At 44.9% G+C, this 19,802-nt stretch overlaps 1 protein-coding gene across 1 annotated transcript; it reads left to right on the top strand.

The window, feature by feature from the left end:
* Window positions 1-7,379: 7,379 nt before the first annotated feature.
* Window positions 7,380-14,126, top strand: LOC146237401 (uromodulin-like). Its single transcript, XM_084685474.1, has 11 exons — window positions 7,380-7,407; window positions 8,948-9,026; window positions 9,513-10,082; window positions 10,500-11,030; window positions 11,147-11,863; window positions 12,148-12,338; window positions 12,439-12,587; window positions 12,687-12,932; window positions 13,006-13,165; window positions 13,297-13,372; window positions 13,467-14,126. The coding sequence occupies exons 2-11, from the start codon at window positions 8,969-8,971 to the stop codon at window positions 13,484-13,486; spliced, it is 2,718 nt and encodes a 905-aa protein (XP_084541600.1). The 5' UTR covers window positions 7,380-7,407; window positions 8,948-8,968; the 3' UTR covers window positions 13,487-14,126.
* The last annotated feature ends 5,676 nt before the right edge of the window (window positions 14,127-19,802 follow it).

Below are 19,802 nucleotides of genomic sequence, written 5' to 3'. Positions count from 1 at the left end.
GTGTTTGTGTGTGTTTACAGAGTTGTAAATGTGTGTGTGTATGTACTGGGTTGATTGCGGGGGGGGGGGGGGGGTTGTGTGTGTGTGTACCGAGTTTTTAGTGGTGGGATGTGTGTGTGTGTGTACCAGGTAGTTAGTGGTGGGATGTGTGTGTGTGTGTACCAGGTAGTTAGTGGTGGGATGTGTGTGTGTGTGTACCAGGTAGTTAGCAGGGGGGGTGGGGAGGGAGGACGTAACTTCAAGGCCAGATCAATCTATTAATTATAATTAATAATAATAATCTATTAATTAACTATTAATCAAGCTATTACGCTTCAATCAATAAATCTGTGCTTCATTCATGACATCAAACACAAATATATCATCAGATTAATATATTATGATAAGGTGGCAGTTACGTAGCTGAATTATTTGGACATGAACCCAAGGGTATTCTGAAATACGTTCACAATTGTTTGTGAACATATTTAGTAATTCCACATTTCCATAGGGATTCTACTGCTAGGGGTTGTGCCAGACAACTAATGGGAAAAACTAAGACATTCTACCAGGTCGAACACAATAGAAAAATGACACATAGATTCAAACGTTTCTGATGTATAACAGAAGAAAATGCTAATCGTCATTAGCATTAGTTAGATTAATTCCATGTTTTCTATGGAAGATACTGCATGAATCCTCAATGGCCTCCAGTTCTCTGGTGAAAAGCTTCTAGCGTACATATCATGACTGGCAGGCCCTCAGGCTGTTTTGATGGGAAGCTGTCAGATAACTTGATTATCTGGTTATCTAAGCTGGTTACAGTAATGAGAAACAATAGCATTGATTATCTTGTTTGGTTTGATTGATGTGCTGTTTCATCATTCAAGTGTGTGGAATGTTGGACTGGAGCTCAAGAGGTGATTGGTGCAGCCATGGCATCAACAGGGAGGAGCCTGACACTTCCAATAAATGAGAGACATAACAGTAATGCAGCGTTCACTTGGCACAGAAACCCGCTTGACTAGCTTTGTTGTACTGTTTGGTGTGGCACGGGATTAGAGTCTAACCTTCATTTCTCATCAGAGCTGTGGGTTGATTCACTGCTGTCTACTTTGTTGAACTGGAAATGGACACACATGTTCCATTCATGCTAATTGGCCACCTGCAATTTTGCACCAACTAGCACGGCCAGTCAATATTTCTTATTTTATCTTCCCTCCAGTTTTCTATGTCAGGTATCCCTGCACAGATGTTAATTCAATTAATCTTAAATTAATTGCGATGGGTCAGTATAGGGGTGCTCCAAATTCAACTTGCTGCTTTACAAAAGCAGTTGGGCCAAATAACCGATCGGCTAAAGAACGTCTGTACAGTAAAGGAGAACATGTTATACTGCTTAATTGTATATGTATCATACTGTCTGTCATGCCCCTGTGCTTCCACCCCCTCTCAAACACAGTTGTGAATTGTAATGTACAATATAAGCTGACATTATTAAGGAAGTACATCTACTTTCGGAAACAGTAGTCTACTATTTCACTGAAGCATTAGCATCATGACATTAGCCTCGGTTGCCAGGGCAACACATACTACAGCGGTCTATGATGCATCTGTTTTCAATCGTTAAAATAAACATTCCTCACAAATACATTTTTGTTGTAGGATTTATTGTGACATTAGATTACAAGAAAACGATTTATTGGTGAAATTATCATTACCTGTGGTTTCAAACCAGTGTAGCTCACTGCAACGCTGTCCACAGCTGTTTATCGAAATCAAACGGCGACAGAACATGTTTGGCACTTCATTGCCACAGCCTAAACTAATTCAAGCAACGCAATCGCTAGCTCGCTCTACCAAGACGAACGCAGCGGTTGTCTAGTTGTAGTAACTAGCTGTACCGGGGTCAGCTTCTCCACACGGCTGCATCGCATTTTGCTTTGTTACTGACAATGATCGCTACCAATGAGATTTTTTTTTAATTAGCTATTTTCCCCCAAATAAATTTCAAGCTTTTTTACGTTGTTGGGGGCATATTTTCAATTAGCACATTTATTAGTTTTGATTCAACTATGAGGCTATATAGCCAATCAACGTTCCCTCTTGCGGGGGAAATGAGAAGACAACTGTTTAATTCTACACTTCACTCTTAGTATTTTGAGTTGTAAATGAGCAGCAACAAATGTATGCTTTTAAATCTATGTAATCTTTATAAATAATAAGTATGCATTATTATATAAAATATACTGAAATATTAGTTGTAAAAATGTCATTGAAAAACGGATCCCTCTGCAACCAACGCAAGCAAGCACACCCTACAATTTCCCCAGAAATTGTACCCTCTCTAGTTATTATTATTATACATCTTCTTTCGCCATGGGAGTCTATGGCAGCCCCTAGAACCGTATGGTCAGAAGTTGTGAAATTTGGCACACACCAAATCTGGAAATTTCCCCTTATGTTGTCATGTTGCCCGCCTCTCTCCTACTCATAGCATTTAAAGCTACAGACACAGAAATGGCACGTCCTGAGGAAAGCTCATTGTGGGACTGCTCATACTGGCTGTAATTATGCACCAAGGCTGAATTTCTGAAAAAAAAGACTTCAGATACAGTATTAGGGGACCACTAAGGCCGATATAAAAGCATCCAAAAACCGCATGTCATGGGACCTCTCTCCCTGCTTCTCTCTCTCTCTCCCTGCTTCTGTCTCTCCCTGCTTCTCTCTCTCTCTGCTTCTCTCTCTCTCCCTGCTTCTCTCTCTCTCTCCCTGCTACTCTCTCTCTCTCCCTGCTTCTTTCTCTCCCTGCTTCTCTCTCTCTCCCTGCTTCTTTCTCTCCCTGCTTCTCTCTCTCCCTGCTTCTCTCTCTCTCTCCCTGCTTCTCTCTCTCCCTGCTTCTTTCTCTCCCTGCTTCTCTCTCTCCCTGCTTCTTTCTCTCTCTCCCTGCTTCTCTCTCTCTCTGCTTCTCTCTCTCTCCCTGCTTCTCTCTCTCTCTCCCTGCTACTCTCTCTCTCTCCCTGCTTCTTTCTCTCCCTGCTTCTCTCTCTCTCCCTGCTTCTTTCTCTCCCTGCTTCTCTCTCTCCCTGCTTCTCTCTCTCCCTGCTTCTCTCTCTCCCTGCTTCTTTCTCTCCCTGCTTCTCTCTCTCCCTGCTTCTCTCTCTCTCTCCCTGCTTCTCTCTCTCCCTGCTTCTTTCTCTCCCTGCTTCTCTCTCTCCCTGCTTCTCTCTCTCCCTGCTTCTCTCTCTCCCTGCTTCTCTCTCTCTCTCCTTGCTTCTCTCTCTCCCTGCTTCTCTCTCTCCCTGCTTCTTTCTCTCCCTGCTTCTCTCTCCCTGCTTCTCTCTCTCCCTGCTTCTCTCTCTCCCTGCTTCTCTCTCTCTCCCTGCTACTCTCTCTCTCTCCCTGCTTCTCTCTCTCCCTGCTTCTCTCTCTCTCCCTGCTACTCTCTCTCTCTCCCTGCTTCTCTCTCTCTCGGCTTCTCTCTCTCTCCCTGCTTCTCTCTCTCTCTCCCTGCTTCTCTCTCTCCCTGCTTCTCTCCCTGCTTCTCTCTCTCCCTGCTTCTCTCTCTCCCTGCTTCTCTCTCTCTCTCCCTGCTTCTCTCTCTCCCTGCTTCTCTCTCTCTATCCCTGCTTCTTTCTCTCCCTGCTTCTCTCTCTCCCTGCTTCTCTCTCTCTCCCTGCTACTCTCTCTCTCCCTGCTTCTTTCTCTCCCTGCTTCTCTCTCTCCCTGCTTCTCTCTCTCTCTCCCTGCTTCTCTCTCTCCCTGCTTCTCTCCCTGCTTCTCTCTCTCCCTGCTTCTCTCTCTCCCTGCTTCTCTCTCTCTCTCCTTGCTTCTCTCTCTCTCTCCCTGCTTCTCTCTCTCCCTGCTTCTTTCTCTCCCTGCTTCTCTCTCCCTGCTTCTCTCTCTCCCTGCTTCTCTCTCTCCCTGCTTCTCTCTCTCTCTCCCTGCTACTCTCTCTCTCTCCCTGCTTCTCTCTCTCCCTGCTTCTCTCTCTCTCCCTGCTACTCTCTCTCTCTCCCTGCTTCTCTCTCTCTCGGCTTCTCTCTCTCTCCCTGCTTCTCTCTCTCTCTCCCTGCTTCTCTCTCTCCCTGCTTCTCTCCCTGCTTCTCTCTCTCCCTGCTTCTCTCTCTCCCTGCTTCTCTCTCTCTCTCTCTCTCCCTGCTTCTCTCTCTCCCTGCTTCTCTCTCTCCCTGCTTCTCTCTCTCTCTCCCTGCTTCTCTCTCTCCCTGCTTCTCTCTCTCTATCCCTGCTTCTCTCTCTCCCTGCTTCTCTCTCTCCCTGCTTCTCTCTCTCTCCCTGCTACTCTCTCTCTCCCTGCTTCACTCTCTCCCTGCTTCTCTCTCTCCCTGCTTCTCTCTCTCTCTCCCTGCTACTCTCTCTCCCTGCTTCTCTCTCTTTCCCTGCTACTCTCTCTCTCTTTGCTTCACTCTCTCCCTCAATCAACAGTAAAATATTTCACAACGAGTACAAGAGTTCAAGAGTTAACTTAGTTATAACTAACCTACAAGAGCAACAAGTCTCTCAATAAGAGTCATTGTGATCCTGGAGGAAACTAACATCAGGTCTAATCAAGCGTTCCTAAGTGCCGTTGTACTCCCCATTTAACCTGCTTGGCCCCCTCATTGCTGCTTGCAGCAATATTTACTGCTAGTGTAACCGGTGTGAATCGGTGAAACTCACTCCTCAGGTATATAACAGGCCACCCACGTCAATGAAGAGCTAACTTTTCTTTGGCGTAGCTGGTAGTGGTTGTGCTTGGCAGTTCAGAGGGGGCAGGTTCGAGCCCGGGCAGGGACGAACATCGGCCTCTGACGGAGCAAAACCACGCATGTTGCACTAGCATTATCCGCATTAGCATTAGCTGCATTAGCATGATCTGCATTAGCATGATCTGCATTAGCATTAGCTGGATTAGCATTATATTCATTAGCATGATCTGCATTAGCATGATCTGCATTAGTTCCATGTCTTCTATGGAACAGTCTCCATGTATCCTTCATGCCCTCTAGTGAACTGGTGACAAGCTTCTGGCGTCCATAACGTGACTGGCAGGGCACAGCGGAAGTCATTTACTTGTTCCAGTAAATAATAGATACTCATGCATTGTTTAGCACAGAAACCGCCGTAGCTAGTGTTGCTGCATTGTTTGGTGGCAATCTACTGTGAACCTGTCAGATGAACAATCAGATTAATCCTGAAAGCCATGAAAAGGTTCAACTGGGGGGGTGTATGTCCTCACCTCTCCTCCCTGACCCACACGTAACCCCTTCCTGTCCTCCACTTCCCCTCTGTTCTACACCACTACAGATCACACTGTGGGGACACGTTTCAATGAAGGAAGATGAGTTCATCCCCCAATAAGGGCATCCCAGACAGGTTTTAAACTAAATCACACCGTTTGCTGTGAACCAGTAAAGAACACAGCATTTTATTTTTGGGCAGTTTCATCTGAAAATGAAGGGGCCTCCCCAAAGAATGCCTGTGTGTATATATATTGATATGCATATATATCAACAATTCCTTCATTGTTTTTATTGTAAGCAATCATAAATCTGGTCCCCAAGCCCCCTCGTGGTCACGCTACTGTTGGGAACCGATTAGCAAATCACATAACTTGACAGTGACTGGAAATGAGAGACACTCATGCAATAAGAATGCAAGAGTTGTGTGATGTGCACAGAAACTTGTTAGATGAGTGTTGTTGCATTCTTTTCCTTCTAGTGAACTCAGGTAAACTTAGCCGAGGGCAGTCGTCCAATCAGGGCGCAGACTGAGGGGTCTACGACGTTTCAGGGTCACAAAAACAACACATTTTCAAAATAGCAGTAAATTGAATCAAGTTATTAATCGAATGGGTGAGTTTTGCTTTGTCCCTGTGGACACAGCAGTGTAATGGGTAATGCCCGTTGTGTCTCTGTGTCATGCTCTCTCTCTGGTATCACAGCAGTGTAACGTGCTCCACAACATAGAATATAAATCCTTCATAGAGAGTGACTGAGCCTGTCAGGATCATCTCTATGTTGGGGAGTCCTGATGACCCACCAGGTGAGAGTGTGCAGCATTGTCTCTCTCTCTCTCTCTCTCTCTCTCTCTCTCTCTCTCTCTCTCTCTCTCTCTCTCTCTCTTTCTCTCTCTCCCTGCTTTTCTCTCTCTCTCCCTGCTTCTCTCTCTCCCTGCTTCTCTCTCTCTATCTCTCTCTCTCTCTCTCTCCCTGCTTCTCTCTCTCCAACTGTCCTATCAAAGAAATGAAGGCCCAAATCAACCACAACGAACTCTATCTCACTGTATTGACACATTCCACCTCTCCTTAGCTGTGACAATTGAAGGATGGCGTGTTGTCAAATCAGATAACTTGCTTGTTCCAGTAAATGACAGTAAATAAGACATGATGGGGGTTTTACAGGTGCGCAGTTCCAGTAAGTGAGATACACACCCACCATTTTTTCAAGTCTTGCAGTTGGCATCAGGGCCGTGGCCAGAATAATCTTTTGGTTAGGTCTAAAAACAATAATAGATTATTATTAATAGACGTTTTCATTTTTTTACTTATTTACTTTTAATTGTATAAAATTATTTTCGTTTTTGGGTAGGCCTACCCGTGGCTAACCCTCTGGTTGGCATGCTGTTCAGATGTACTTTAGAGAGCATTAGAGAATTACCTTAATGAGTTCAAGCACACATGAAAGCTGCAGAAATGATTTCCCTCGATCTGAAATGAATTAATTATGACCCCTTACCACATTCCACATTCCTATGAACAAAACTATAACTGTCACCCAGGTAATTATGAAAAAAAAAATGGTATGCATTTATTTGGTTGATACATTTTGTAGCACAAGATAGATGATGGATAGATGATAAATGCTCTTTTTGTTCGCTAAGTGAAATTATTTGTGCTCAGGTCAGGACCATAAAAACAGACGGCAAAGACAAATACATAAATAAAATACACACCCCAGTATAAAACACAAAATAAGCTCTGTTAGGCTTTAATAGGGCAACAAATAAAAGATGACTTTCTACCAATTACTTAAGTTCAGAAGAACAACATCAATGTGCTGAATGGTAAATAGTATGTTACTTAACAATTAAACAGGCAGTTAGAAATATATGGTTTAAATGCAACTATGGTTAATGTACAGTATGTTATAAAGTTGTGACAGATAAAAACCATTTGATTTTAATATTGATGTACATTGCTGCTTTTTATCATGAATGAGTTCAGGTAGAAACTCTCGTATCAAACATACCTGTAGCAGGTGGCTGTTCCTCCCTGATCAGACACAAGTACAGCCTAGTGACATCACACCCTAGTGACATCACACCCTAGTGACATCACACCAGTATAGAACCACATAAAAGACGTTGACTGTCATCTGTCTGACAGAGGAGAGAGCAGAGGAATCAGATCTACGCTCTCCAGTGCATGTAAGTACTACTGTGGACCCTGACACTTTGTTGTTATTTAATCACTGTATTTCTGTGTGTTCATAGATCACAATGAACACGTATGTGTTGTGTTAGCGATGCACATTTAATTGATGTTCTAACAAATGTATACATATGTATAAGTGTAAGGTATGGTATGTATTACATCACCTTTAGAGTTTAACATGACTCATATCATTATATACAATAATAGTAGTTTTCGGACACAAACACATGTACTGTATAAAGGTGGATGGATACATAATCTCAAATTCATTGACAGTTTATGTTATGTTTCTATTACCTTTTGATATGGATAAGCTTTTTGGTTTTAATCAACTGTAAAACAGGGGAAGGCAAAAGGCTTTAAAAATGATTTCCCCAAAACTCATACTTTTTTTGCAAAAATACAACAGGCTGTCCCCTCTGTGTGACCTGCAAATTATGCAAATGTACTTTTAATTTTAAATAAAGCATGCGGGCATGTTATTGTCAGTGGCGGAACCAGACTTTTATATATGGGGTGGCCAAGGGGTGGCCAGGGCTACTTCAGGGGGTCCACAGACCAAGACTGAAAATGTGTGTGTAACCTTAGCCTGACATCTAAGCAGTGAAAATTATGAATATGACTCATATTAATATTCATGACTGTGTTTCTACATCTGAATTGCAACTCATTTCTTTCTGACACACACTCCTGTACTCACAAAATGGAGAGACTTTGGTCACTCTGTTTTCATAAATATATAATCTGGGTCTAACAAGGTTAGAGGTTAGATCCTTTGACAAATCTGTTACATTAAAACATAACTATTAGTGTATACTAACAGATGCTGGTGTAGTGATTTGTGACTGACTGGTGAACTGTGAAAAATATCCTCGAATGAAAAAAGTCAGTAAATCTCTCTTACCAATTAATCGCCTCAAATAAACGCCGCCCTCGAATAAACGCTGCACCAAAAATGAACATTGTGTAATAAATGCGGCAGCGTTTAATCAAACAAACACGATACTTGTGTTCCATGTTCTTCCCTGCCCCCTACTGGTTCCAGTAAATTATTTCATTAAATGCAGACCGTTCCTAGCCTGACGTTGTCATACTCATAATTCTGGTCAGAATATGAGTCTGAAAACTCTCCGTTGGGCTGTGACTACGGGGCGTGTTTCAACCGAACTCGTAAAACAAATGCCTCTTCGCTCAATTGGATAGACCTACAACCAATCAGAGCAACGTAATATGTTGTTTGTTGAAAACGAATTCAACCCAAGGGCTCTTTTGTGACATTGTTGATTACGTTACTGTTGATCATCTGTCCATCATCGTATAAAGCCCGCCCTGGCAATTTCATTGGTCCGTCCCGATCCTGGTTTTATGTAGTTGTTCCCAATACGAGACCCTCCAGACCCAACTTCCCGACCAAATGTTTTTGTGGGCGGGGAGAAGTTGGGCTGGCAGCCAGGCTAGACCGTTCCTGGATTCTGCCAAAATCGGATAAAGTCCCTGTGATGTAAACGACTGAATGTTCTCAATTCCTTCAAGGTATTTAGTCTGACCTGCACGATGCGTCCTGTAATGATGATGTCAAGGGGCCTGCTGCTGTTCCTGTGCCTACTATCAGGTAGGATGTGGACCTGTCTTTTCAACTCTACAGCCATGACATTTCATTGTTAAAGTGTAACTAAGCGCCCATATTTCGTTAGTGCAGCTAGCAGGTTAATAATTGAAAAGATGGATGCCAATAGGGAGTCTCAAATTTAAGGCAACGTTCAAGACTTCTTTCACATGCAAACGTTTCCCACATCCTCTTGCCAACTGTAATGTAATCCAACACGATGGAGATATTGCCCAAAACTCATGTAACTTCTGTAGCGATGAGTGTTGGGGGTCAGAGTTACCCAAGCACAAGGACACAGAGGCAGGATAGTGCAGGGGGCCAGGGTTACCCAAGCACAAGGGACAAGGACTTTGTCCCTATAAAAATGACATATGACCAATCTTCCACTTTCCATTCCAACAAGGAATGTTGATGTCATTATCATAACATGAAAGACTAACGTTACTCATAACCTGTTGTTTATAACTCTTCCTATCTTCAAAACCACAGCTTTTGCCACGACCACGGCGGCTGCTCCAATGACAACAATATCTGCTCCCATGACAACGACACAGGATCTTATGACACCCTCCAGCTCTGTGAGGTTTTGGTGTGGGGGCACACCTTGCCCAGCAGGCCAGGACTGTCTCAATGTCAACGGTTCTCTTCGCTGTGCTGACCCCTGTGAGCAGTACTCAGTCCTGGACGATGCCTGGCGTTCAACAGGCTACGGCCACGCTGATAACTGTGATAGTGGGTTTAGTGGGCAGGGATGGTATCGTATGTTCCTGGATGGGAACAGCACCCAGATGTCAGAGACGTGTGTGGAGGTAAACAGGTGTGGAACCCAGACTCCTATGTGGCTCAATTCCTCTCACCCCCTGCTGGGAGACGGGGTGGTGGAACGTGATGTCTGTGGACACTACAGATACTACGACTACAAGATTAACGGGCAGGAAAGTACTTCCCATGATGACTGCTGCTACTACAGACACAATATCCATGTCAAAACATGTCCCAACAACTACTACGTCTACAAGTTTGTCCGACCAAATAATTGTAACTCAGCTTATTGTGCAGGTATGTAGCCATTGTGAGCTTCTTGTATTTAGTCATAATAAGTAACTGCTGTTACTACAATAGCTGGTATGAGCTGTTGGTAATCCACCACTGTAGTCATAGTAACAGAAGGAACCAAATGGGAGGTTATCATCTAGTACCATTCACATCACAAAGCATGTGAGATTAATTACTTAACCTTATGCAGTCAATTATTCAATAACTCTTTCATTAGTTCATACACACATGCCCTATCCTCATATTTAGTTGTTTACTTCTTCATTTGATTTCTGTGCAAAGATTTATTTACCAGTCTGTACCTTCATTTGTACATTGGTTCATTGTTTACATGGATACATGTAATCAGTATTTATTCAATTTAGAATAGCTTCATCCTGGTTGTGTTGTTTACGTCTCTTCCTAACTTCAAACCCACAGCTGTTCCCACGACATCTCCAGCTGTTCCCACGACAACTCCCGCTGTTCCCATGACACCCTCCAGCTCTGTAAGGTTTTGGTGTGGGGCCACACCTTGCCCAGCAGGCCAGGACTGTCTCAGTGTCAACGGAGCTCTTCGCTGTGTTGACCCCTGTGAGCAGTACTCAGTCCTGGACGATGCCTGGCGCTCAACGGACCTCAGAAACGATGGTAACCTGCACTGTGACCAGTATATCAATTGGCAGGGATGGTCTCGCTTGTTCCTGGGGGGGAACAGTACCCAGATGCCAGAGACGTGTGTGGAAGAGAACATGTGTGGGACCCACGCTGCTTTGTGGATGACCACCCCTCACCCCCTGCTAAGAGACGGCGTGGTGGAACGTGGAACCTGTGGGAAATGGTCCTGGGGCGCCGGCAACGGCAACTGCTGTACATTTAGGTCAAACCCCATCCATGTCAAAGCTTGTCCTGGCAATTACTACGTCTACAAGTTTGTCAAAACAAGTTATTGTTACTTGGCTTATTGTGCAGGTATGTAACCATTGTGGACTGCTTGTAATTACGTTGTCTGAAATTGGTAATGCTAGAGCATCTTCCCAGTATTGTAGTCAAATGTATCCCTTAGCTTACTGTGCCTCTCTTCCTAGTTGGTCGGGGGAACTCCACCACCACCACCACCCTCCCTCCAACCACCACCACCCTTCCTCCAACCACCACCACCCTCCCTCCAACCACCACCACCACCCTTCCTCCAACCACCACCACCACCCTTCCTCCAACCACTACCTCCAGACCAACAACCACCACCACCCTTCCTCCAACCACCACCACCCTCCCTCCAACCACCACCACCACCCTTCCTCCAACCACCACCACCCTCCCTCCAACCACCACCACCACCCTTCCTCCAACCACCACCACCACCACCACCCTTCCTCCAACCACTACCTCCAGACCAACAACCACCACCACCCTTCCTCCAACCACCACAACCATCCCTCCAACAACTACCCTTCCTCCAACCACCACCCTTCCTCCAACCACTACCTCCAGACCAACAACCACCACCACCCTCCCTCCAACCACCACCACCCTTCCTCCAACCACCACCACCACCACCCCTCCTCCAACCACCACCACCACCACCCTTCCTCCAACCACCACCACGCTTCCTCCAACCACCACCACCACCACCCCTCCTCCAACCACCACCACCACCACCCTTCCTCCAACCACCACCACCCTTCCTCCAACCACCACCACCACCACCCTTCCTCCAACCACCACCACCACCACCCTTCCTCCAATCACCACCACCCTCGCTCCATCCACCACCTCCAGATCAACAACTACCCCCATCACCAGTAAGTGTAAACACAGCATGAGTCAAAATCACTGGGACAGAATTATGAGAGGACAGAATTAATTGTCTTAAACTAGACAAAAGTAGCACAGTGCAACTGGCACATAAACGTTGACATGTAAGCAGGAGAAATCATATTTGTGTACTGTATGTCTAGACAGTATCTGTAAAAGGAGAGGATTTAACAGTTTTTATTTTTTTGATTTTATTTCTTTGTCTCTATTTTATTCTTGATCGTCTTTCACTCTCTGTCTTTCTTTCTCTCATTCCCTCTTTTTTCAAAAGTTACCCCAGAGCTGGTGTGTCGGAGGAGCTTCCTTGATGTGGGTCTCCTCAAGTCTCAGCTGGCAGCCAAACATCTGGACTCCTCCTCTGTTCACCTGGCCAACGCCCGCTGCTCCGCCCACCATGAGATTAACGGGACTGTGTGGTTCCAGATGGAGCGCTGGGAGGGCAGCTGTGGAACCACTCTGACGGTGAGGACACAGTAACTCTACCAGTCTGCCTGTTTCTGCCTGATTGATCAACCCTGCACAGGCTGGGTAACTCCTATTTACCTCTTCCTTCTCTCTCCAGACCAACGGCAGCCACGCCATCTACTCCAACAGTCTTTTTATCTACACCGTCAGTGAGACCTTGGTTCGACCCGTGAGGATCCCTTTCTCCTGCTCCTATCCTCTGGAGACAGAGGCCAGCCTGGATGTGGTCATCAAACCATACCTGGAGTAGGTGGACCCTCACAAACTCAAACAGTGACACACTTAGTTTCCAACTTAAACTTGTTTGTTCTTACTTTGTTGTTTACTTGTTCCATATCTTGTCAGTCTTGAAGATGCAGTGAAAGATGAGGGTGCCCAGGCCAGGGCCTCCATGTCTCTGTTCCGTGATGCCAACTACACAGCTCCTTACACTGCAGGCCCGGTCACTCTGCCCCTGGGCTCCATCCTGCATGTGGGCGTGTCTGTTGAAGAGACGGACGCCGAGGCCTTTGTGGTCGTTCTGGAGGACTGCTACGCCACCCACTCCCCTTTTCCTGATGACTTCCTGAAATACTTCCTCATCCAGCACAAGTATGTGAGCCTGGAGAGGCGAAGAGAAGTATGTGTGTGTGTGTATGTTTGTCTAACTCACCTGTTCCTCCAGGTGTCCTACTGACCGTCACCAGGTGACCGTGGAGGAGAGTGGCTTGTCCCTCCAGGCTCGCTTCTCTGCGCTGCTGTTCCTGTTCCAGGGGGACTACAGGGACGTCTACCTGCACTGCAGCCTCAACCTGTGTGACCAGAGAAACTCCTCCTGCTCTCCTGTGAGTCCTCCCACCCTCATCCCTGGTCTCTCTGTCTCTCTGGTCTCTCTGTCTCTCTGCTGTCTCTGACTCTCTGTTGTCTCTAACTCTCTGGTCTCTGGTGTCTCTGACTATCTTGTGTCTCTCCACAGATGTGTTCAGGAAGGTCTGTCCGCTCTGTTGACGAACTTGTACCCCTCAAGCCCGTCACCATCGGACCAATCACCTGTGAGTATGAACCACAGCCATGATGACTCATGATGTTGTCATAGTAACGGTCTTCCAGGTAACACTGTGTTTGTCCCCGACCTTTGACCTCCAGGGGCCCAGAGTCTGGAGTGAGCTGATGAAGTCACACCTCCCTCAGAACGGCTTCATGACCATCCCTATGGCAACCAGCTCAGGCTCTCTCCTGTCTCCTGTCTTTTTTAATGTTTTAACCCTGGAAATGATCACAGAACACCCTGCAAATTATTAACTATAATATAGTTGCTATAATGTAAAGCTTAAGCTTTACATAGTGGGTCATGGTTCTTAAAGATTTGCACTTTCTAAGTAGTCATTTTATACGTGGGAAGAGTTGGGACACTGGGAAATAAGTATAGTTCAAGTCTTTTATTGTCAGATGCACAGAACAACACAAAGTCAGGCTGGGCACTGAAATTCTTGGGACAAGACAACACAAAACAACCTGACATAACATATAAGTACTCTGAAAATAGATTACGCCTTTGATAAGCAAAAATATAATAAACCTCATAAATATACAAAATAACATACAATACAGTATACCAAACATCTAATACACATAATAACCTATACTAACCTTATAAACCTATACTTTTCCTTTATTTTACTCATGTATCTGGAACCAAAGCAGGGACCTGTTTCCTGAAATGATCAAGGCTTAGTGGAATCTGTCTCTAATGAATAAATTAATAATGTATTGTTTTATAAGCAATAAAAATATACTTTGAATACAGGAATTGTTGACCATATCCTTGGTCAACAACAACAGTCCTTCCCGGTGATGTCGATACAACTATTTCAAAATCCATCATACAGCGCACCTACGGTACCATGTAGAAAAATACCAATTACAATTAAAATACTGTTTTTATGTTGTGTCAGTAACAATATTCAAGATTTGTCCAAACGTTTCTTCTTAAGCATTAACTTCCGGGTTACTGTTTCTGAATATTTGCATTCTATAATTATTAATTTCATACTAGGGAATAGTGGGAACACTGGGTAATAAATCAACATACTACTTTTCCTTTAACTTAATCTTGTATCTGGAACCAAAGCAGGGATTGTTTATGTAATAATCAAGGCTTGCTGAAACCAGGGTCATGAGATCAGATTAATTCTGTTCAAGCTTCAACCTCATTTGTAAAGTTAATAACTACTCATTGAGAGATTGTGTTTTTAAACCAAGTTTAAAAACCAAGAATATGAATACTTTTGATACAGGAATTACGCGCTGCATCTTATTGATGAAGCAACAAAAAAAACACATCAGTTTTATCTTGTTCATGATAGTGTTTAATCTGAATGACAAGTTTTTCTCAAGCACTCAGACACAATTACAAAATGTGTAACCTCATTCCCTTGACTTGAAAATGTCCTTTTACTATTAAATTATGAAATAAACAATAAAGGGCTTCTGCTGAGCTTGATAAGAACCCCATTCATTAGAAGCAGGTGTGCTGGAGCAGGGAAACATCTAGAACATGCAGGACAGTGGGCCTGGTATTGAACACCCCTGATGTACAGCATGAAAAACAATCCTTGCAGTTCTCTTTATCAACAGTAGATGGCAGCGCTGCACTCTCCTACCAGCAGACATCATGCTTTGGAAAAATGTGTTACCTCTCCGGTCTCCTTGCACCCTATTGCCCCGCAAGGACACTTAAATCTCAAGATGCCGGCTATCTGGTGATTCCCAAAATTAAGAAAAAAACTGCTGGAGGTAGGGCGTCTCATATAGAGCACCTCTTCTCTGGAACAAATTACCTGTCTCAATTAAAGAGGCTGATACTGTTTTGACATTTAAAACTAGATTAAAAACATTTTTGTTTAGTCAATTCTACGATTGTTGAAGGTAAGCATGTGTGTATTTACTTTCTATGTAAACCTGGGGTGTGTGTTTGCCTATGTGTGTATCACATGTAACTTTTAAATTGTAATTATAGCTTATATGTTCACATTGCTGTAACATTGTTACAAATAAAGTAAACCTGTAACTGTATATTGTTACTCTTATAGTTTCCGTTGCTGTATATTGTTATTGTTATAGTTTCTGTTACTAGTTGGAGACAACGGGGGACTGGTTGTTTTCATCCTTATTCGTATAAGTATAACCTATTTTAGAGTTCTTTCCCCTGGAACAGATTTCATGTTCCAACCAAGGGGGGCTGTTGCTGTCTTGGTGTGTGGGGCTGCATCAAATACCCTCTTAGCTTTGTTAAATTGCTGCACTAGTCCACACTTGACCGGTGGGGATCTCATTCTATTATGACTGTAACTGTTACCTGCTCCTGGCATTCTCTAATCCATGCTTTCCTCTCTCTGTCCCCCCCCCACACATCCCCTGTGGTGTGGGGGGTCTGAGTTGTCAGCACCTGCCTGGTCGTCAGTCTGCCAACGCTGGACCTGGTCGCCAGTGGATGTCGATCTGTGACAGTCTGCCAAAGCTGGATCTAGTTGCCAACCAGAAACCAGTCTCCATGACGGGCGACAGCGAGTTCCCGGTCCCTTCCCCCCCCCCCCCCCCCCCGGCCTGTGATGCTGCGCCAATCACAGTCCCCAGCCGTGTGGCTACACTGACATTTACCAACTGACCCAAGTTGAACTCTTGATGTTGGTGTTTCAACATCCATTGACACTTTCCTGATGTATGACTGATGTTTAGCCTGTGTTCTGCTCCTCTCTTTCACCACCTCTCTCTGGAGGAGGGGATCCCTCACTGAATTGCTGCTCCCAAGGCTTCTTCCATGGCAAGTACTGTTAGCATTAGTTGTGTACACTGTGTTGCTGAATTGCCCTGTGCTTCCATGACCTCTAGTTAAACGCTGGTGAAAAGCTTCAAGTGTACATAGCGTGACTCAGGCTGGCAGGCCCTTTTGATGTGAACCTGTCAGAACAGTAATTGATCCACATTATTAAGAATATGAAAGTAATGCAGTGTTGCCTTGGCACTGAAACCTGCTTGGCTGGTGTCATCGTAGTGTTTGGTGGCCTGTCAACAACAACTTCTAATCACATTTTCCAGGAATCTTGGAAGCCCTGTAAATGTTCAACTGCGTTAACATGTTCACCTGTCCTGCCTGACCTACAGGTATCCACTTCCTGTTCACCTGTCCTGCCTGACCTACAGGTATCCACTTCCTGTTCACCTGTCCTGCCTGACCTACAGGTATCCACTTCCTGTTCACCTGTCCTGCCTGACTTGACAGTTGCTGAAAATGAGTGACATGCGGTAAGATTTCAAAAGGTATGGGGTATGTTGGGCAGAACAACTTCCTTGTGTGTGTTTTGCATTTTCTTCCTCCTAGTAAACTCAGGTGATCTGAGCCTCATGTTGATGCCACACATCAACACACACACACATCAACAAACACATGTACACACACATACAGTACACACATACATACACAGGCATACACATATGAGGGGCCGTGAGGGACATTATTCAGTAGTTTGTGTGAGAGCTTTTCAGTAGTGTTATGCATGTCATCCAGTGTTAACTTGGCACAGAAACCTGCTTGTCCGGTGTCATCGTAGTGTTTTGTGGCTAAGGATTGTGAGCCTATCAACAATCTAATCTGATAACAATTTCCAGGAATCTTGGAAGCCCTGAAAATGTTCAACTGCGTTAACATGTTCACCTGTCCTGCCTGACCTACAGGTATCCACTTCCTGTTCACCTGTCCTGCCTGACCTACAGGTATCCACTTCCTGTTCACCTGTCCTGCCTGACCTACAGGTATCCACTTCCTGTTCACCTGTCCTGCCTGACTTGACAGTTGCTGAAAATGAGTGACATGCGGTAAGATTTCAAAAGGTATGGGGTATGTTGGGCAGAACAACTTCCTTGTGTGTGTTTTGCATTTTCTTCCTCCTAGTAAACTCAGGTGATCTGAGCCTCATGTTGATGCCACACATCAACACACACACACATCAACAAACACATGTACACACACATACAGTACACACATACATACACAGGCATACACATATGAGGGGCCGTGAGGGACATTATTCAGTAGTTTGTGTGAGAGCTTTTCAGTAGTGTTATGCATGTCATCCAGTGTTAACTCGGCACAGAAACCTGCTTGTCCGGTGTCATCGTAGTGTTTTGTGGCTAAGGATTGTGAGCCTATCAACAATCTAATCTGATAACAATTTCCAGGAATCTTGGAAGCCCTGAAAATGTTCAACTGCGTTAACATGTTCACCTGTCCTGCCTGACCTACAGGTATCCACTTCCTGTTCACCTGTCCTGCCTGACCTACAGGTATCCACTTCCTGTTCACCTGTCCTGCCTGACCTACAGGTATCCACTTCCTGTTCACCTGTCCTGCCTGACCTACAGGTATCCACTTCCTGTTCACCTGTCCTGCCTGACCTACAGGTATCCACTTCCTGTTCACCTGTCCTGCCTGACCTACAGGTATCCACTTCCTGTTCACCTGTCCTGCCTGACCTACAGGTATCAACTTCCTGTTCACCTGTCCTGCCTGACCTACAGGTATCCACTTCCTGTTCACCTGTCCTGCCTGACCTACAGGTATCCACTTCCTGTTCACCTGTCCTGCCTGACCTACAGGTATCCACTTCCTGTTCACCTGTCCTGCCTGACTTGACAGTTGCTGAAAATGAGTGACATGCGTTAAGATTTCAAAAGGTATGGGGTATGTTGGGCAGAACAACTTCCTTGTGTGTGTTTTGCATTTTCTTCCTCCTAGTAAACTCAGGTGATCTGAGCCTCATGTTGATGCCACACATCAACACACACACACATCAACAAACACATGTACACACACATACAGTACACACATACATACACAGGCATACACATATGAGGGGCCGTGAGGGACATTATTCAGTAGTTTGTGTGAGAGCTTTTCAGTAGTGTTATGCATGTCATCCAGTGTTAACTTGGCACAGAAACCTGCTTGTCCGGTGTCATCGTAGTGTTTTGTGGCTAAGGATTGTGAGCCTATCAACAATCTAATCTGATAACAATTTCCAGGAATCTTGGAAGCCCTGAAAATGTTCAACTGCGTTAACATGTTCACCTGTCCTGCCTGACCTACAGGTATCCACTTCCTGTTCACCTGTCCTGCCTGACCTACAGGTATCCACTTCCTGTTCACCTGTCCTGCCTGACCTACAGGTATCCACTTCCTGTTCACCTGTCCTGCCTGACCTACAGGTATCCACTTCCTGTTCACCTGTCCTGCCTGACCTACAGGTATCCACTTCCTGTTCACCTGTCCTGCCTGACCTACAGGTATCCACTTCCTGTTCACCTGTCCTGCCTGACCTACAGGTATCTACTTCCTGTTCACCTGTCCTGCCTGACCTACAGGTATCCACTTCCTGTTCACCTGTCCTGCCTGACCTACAGGTATCCACTTCCTGTTCACCTGTCCTGCCTGACCTACAGGTATCCACTTCCTGTTCACCTGTCCTGCCTGACTTGACAGTTGCTGAAAATGAGTGACATGCGTTAAGATTTCAAAAGGTATGGGGTATGTTGGGCAGAACAACTTCCTTGTGTGTGTTTTGCATTTTCTTCCTCCTAGTAAACTCAGGTGATCTGAGCCTCATGTTGATGCCACACATCAACACACACACACATCAACAAACACATGTACACACACATACAGTACACACATACATACACAGGCATACACATATGAGGGGCCGTGAGGGACATTATTCAGTAGTTTGTGTGAGAGCTTTTCAGTAGTGTTATGCATGTCATCCAGTGTTAACTTGGCACAGAAACCTGCTTGTCCGGTGTCATCGTAGTGTTTTGTGGCTAAGGATTGTGAGCCTATCAACAATCTAATCTGATAACAATTTCCAGGAATCTTGGAAGCCCTGAAAATGTTCAACTGCGTTAACATGTTCACCTGTCCTGCCTGACCTACAGGTATCCACTTCCTGTTCACCTGTCCTGCCTGACCTACAGGTATCCACTTCCTGTTCACCTGTCCTGCCTGACCTACAGGTATCCACTTCCTGTTCACCTGTCCTGCCTGACTTGACAGTTGCTGAAAATGAGTGACATGCGGTAAGATTTCAAAAGGTATGGGGTATGTTGGGCAGAACAACTTCCTTGTGTGTGTTTTGCATTTTCTTCCTCCTAGTAAACTCAGGTGATCTGAGCCTCATGTTGATGCCACACATCAACACACACACACATCAACAAACACATGTACACACACATACAGTACACACATACATACACAGGCATACACATATGAGGGGCCGTGAGGGACATTATTCAGTAGTTTGTGTGAGAGCTTTTCAGTAGTGTTATGCATGTCATCCAGTGTTAACTTGGCACAGAAACCTGCTTGTCCGGTGTCATCGTAGTGTTTTGTGGCTAAGGATTGTGAGCCTATCAACAATCTAATCTGAT

Source organism: Hypomesus nipponensis, chromosome 21 (genome assembly GCF_054491055.1).
Source record: "Hypomesus nipponensis isolate SF chromosome 21, ASM5449105v1, whole genome shotgun sequence".
Taxonomy (NCBI): Eukaryota; Metazoa; Chordata; class Actinopteri; order Osmeriformes; family Osmeridae; genus Hypomesus; species Hypomesus nipponensis.
Note: the sequence above shows the minus strand (reverse complement) of the source record. Positions and strands in the feature narration are given on the sequence as shown.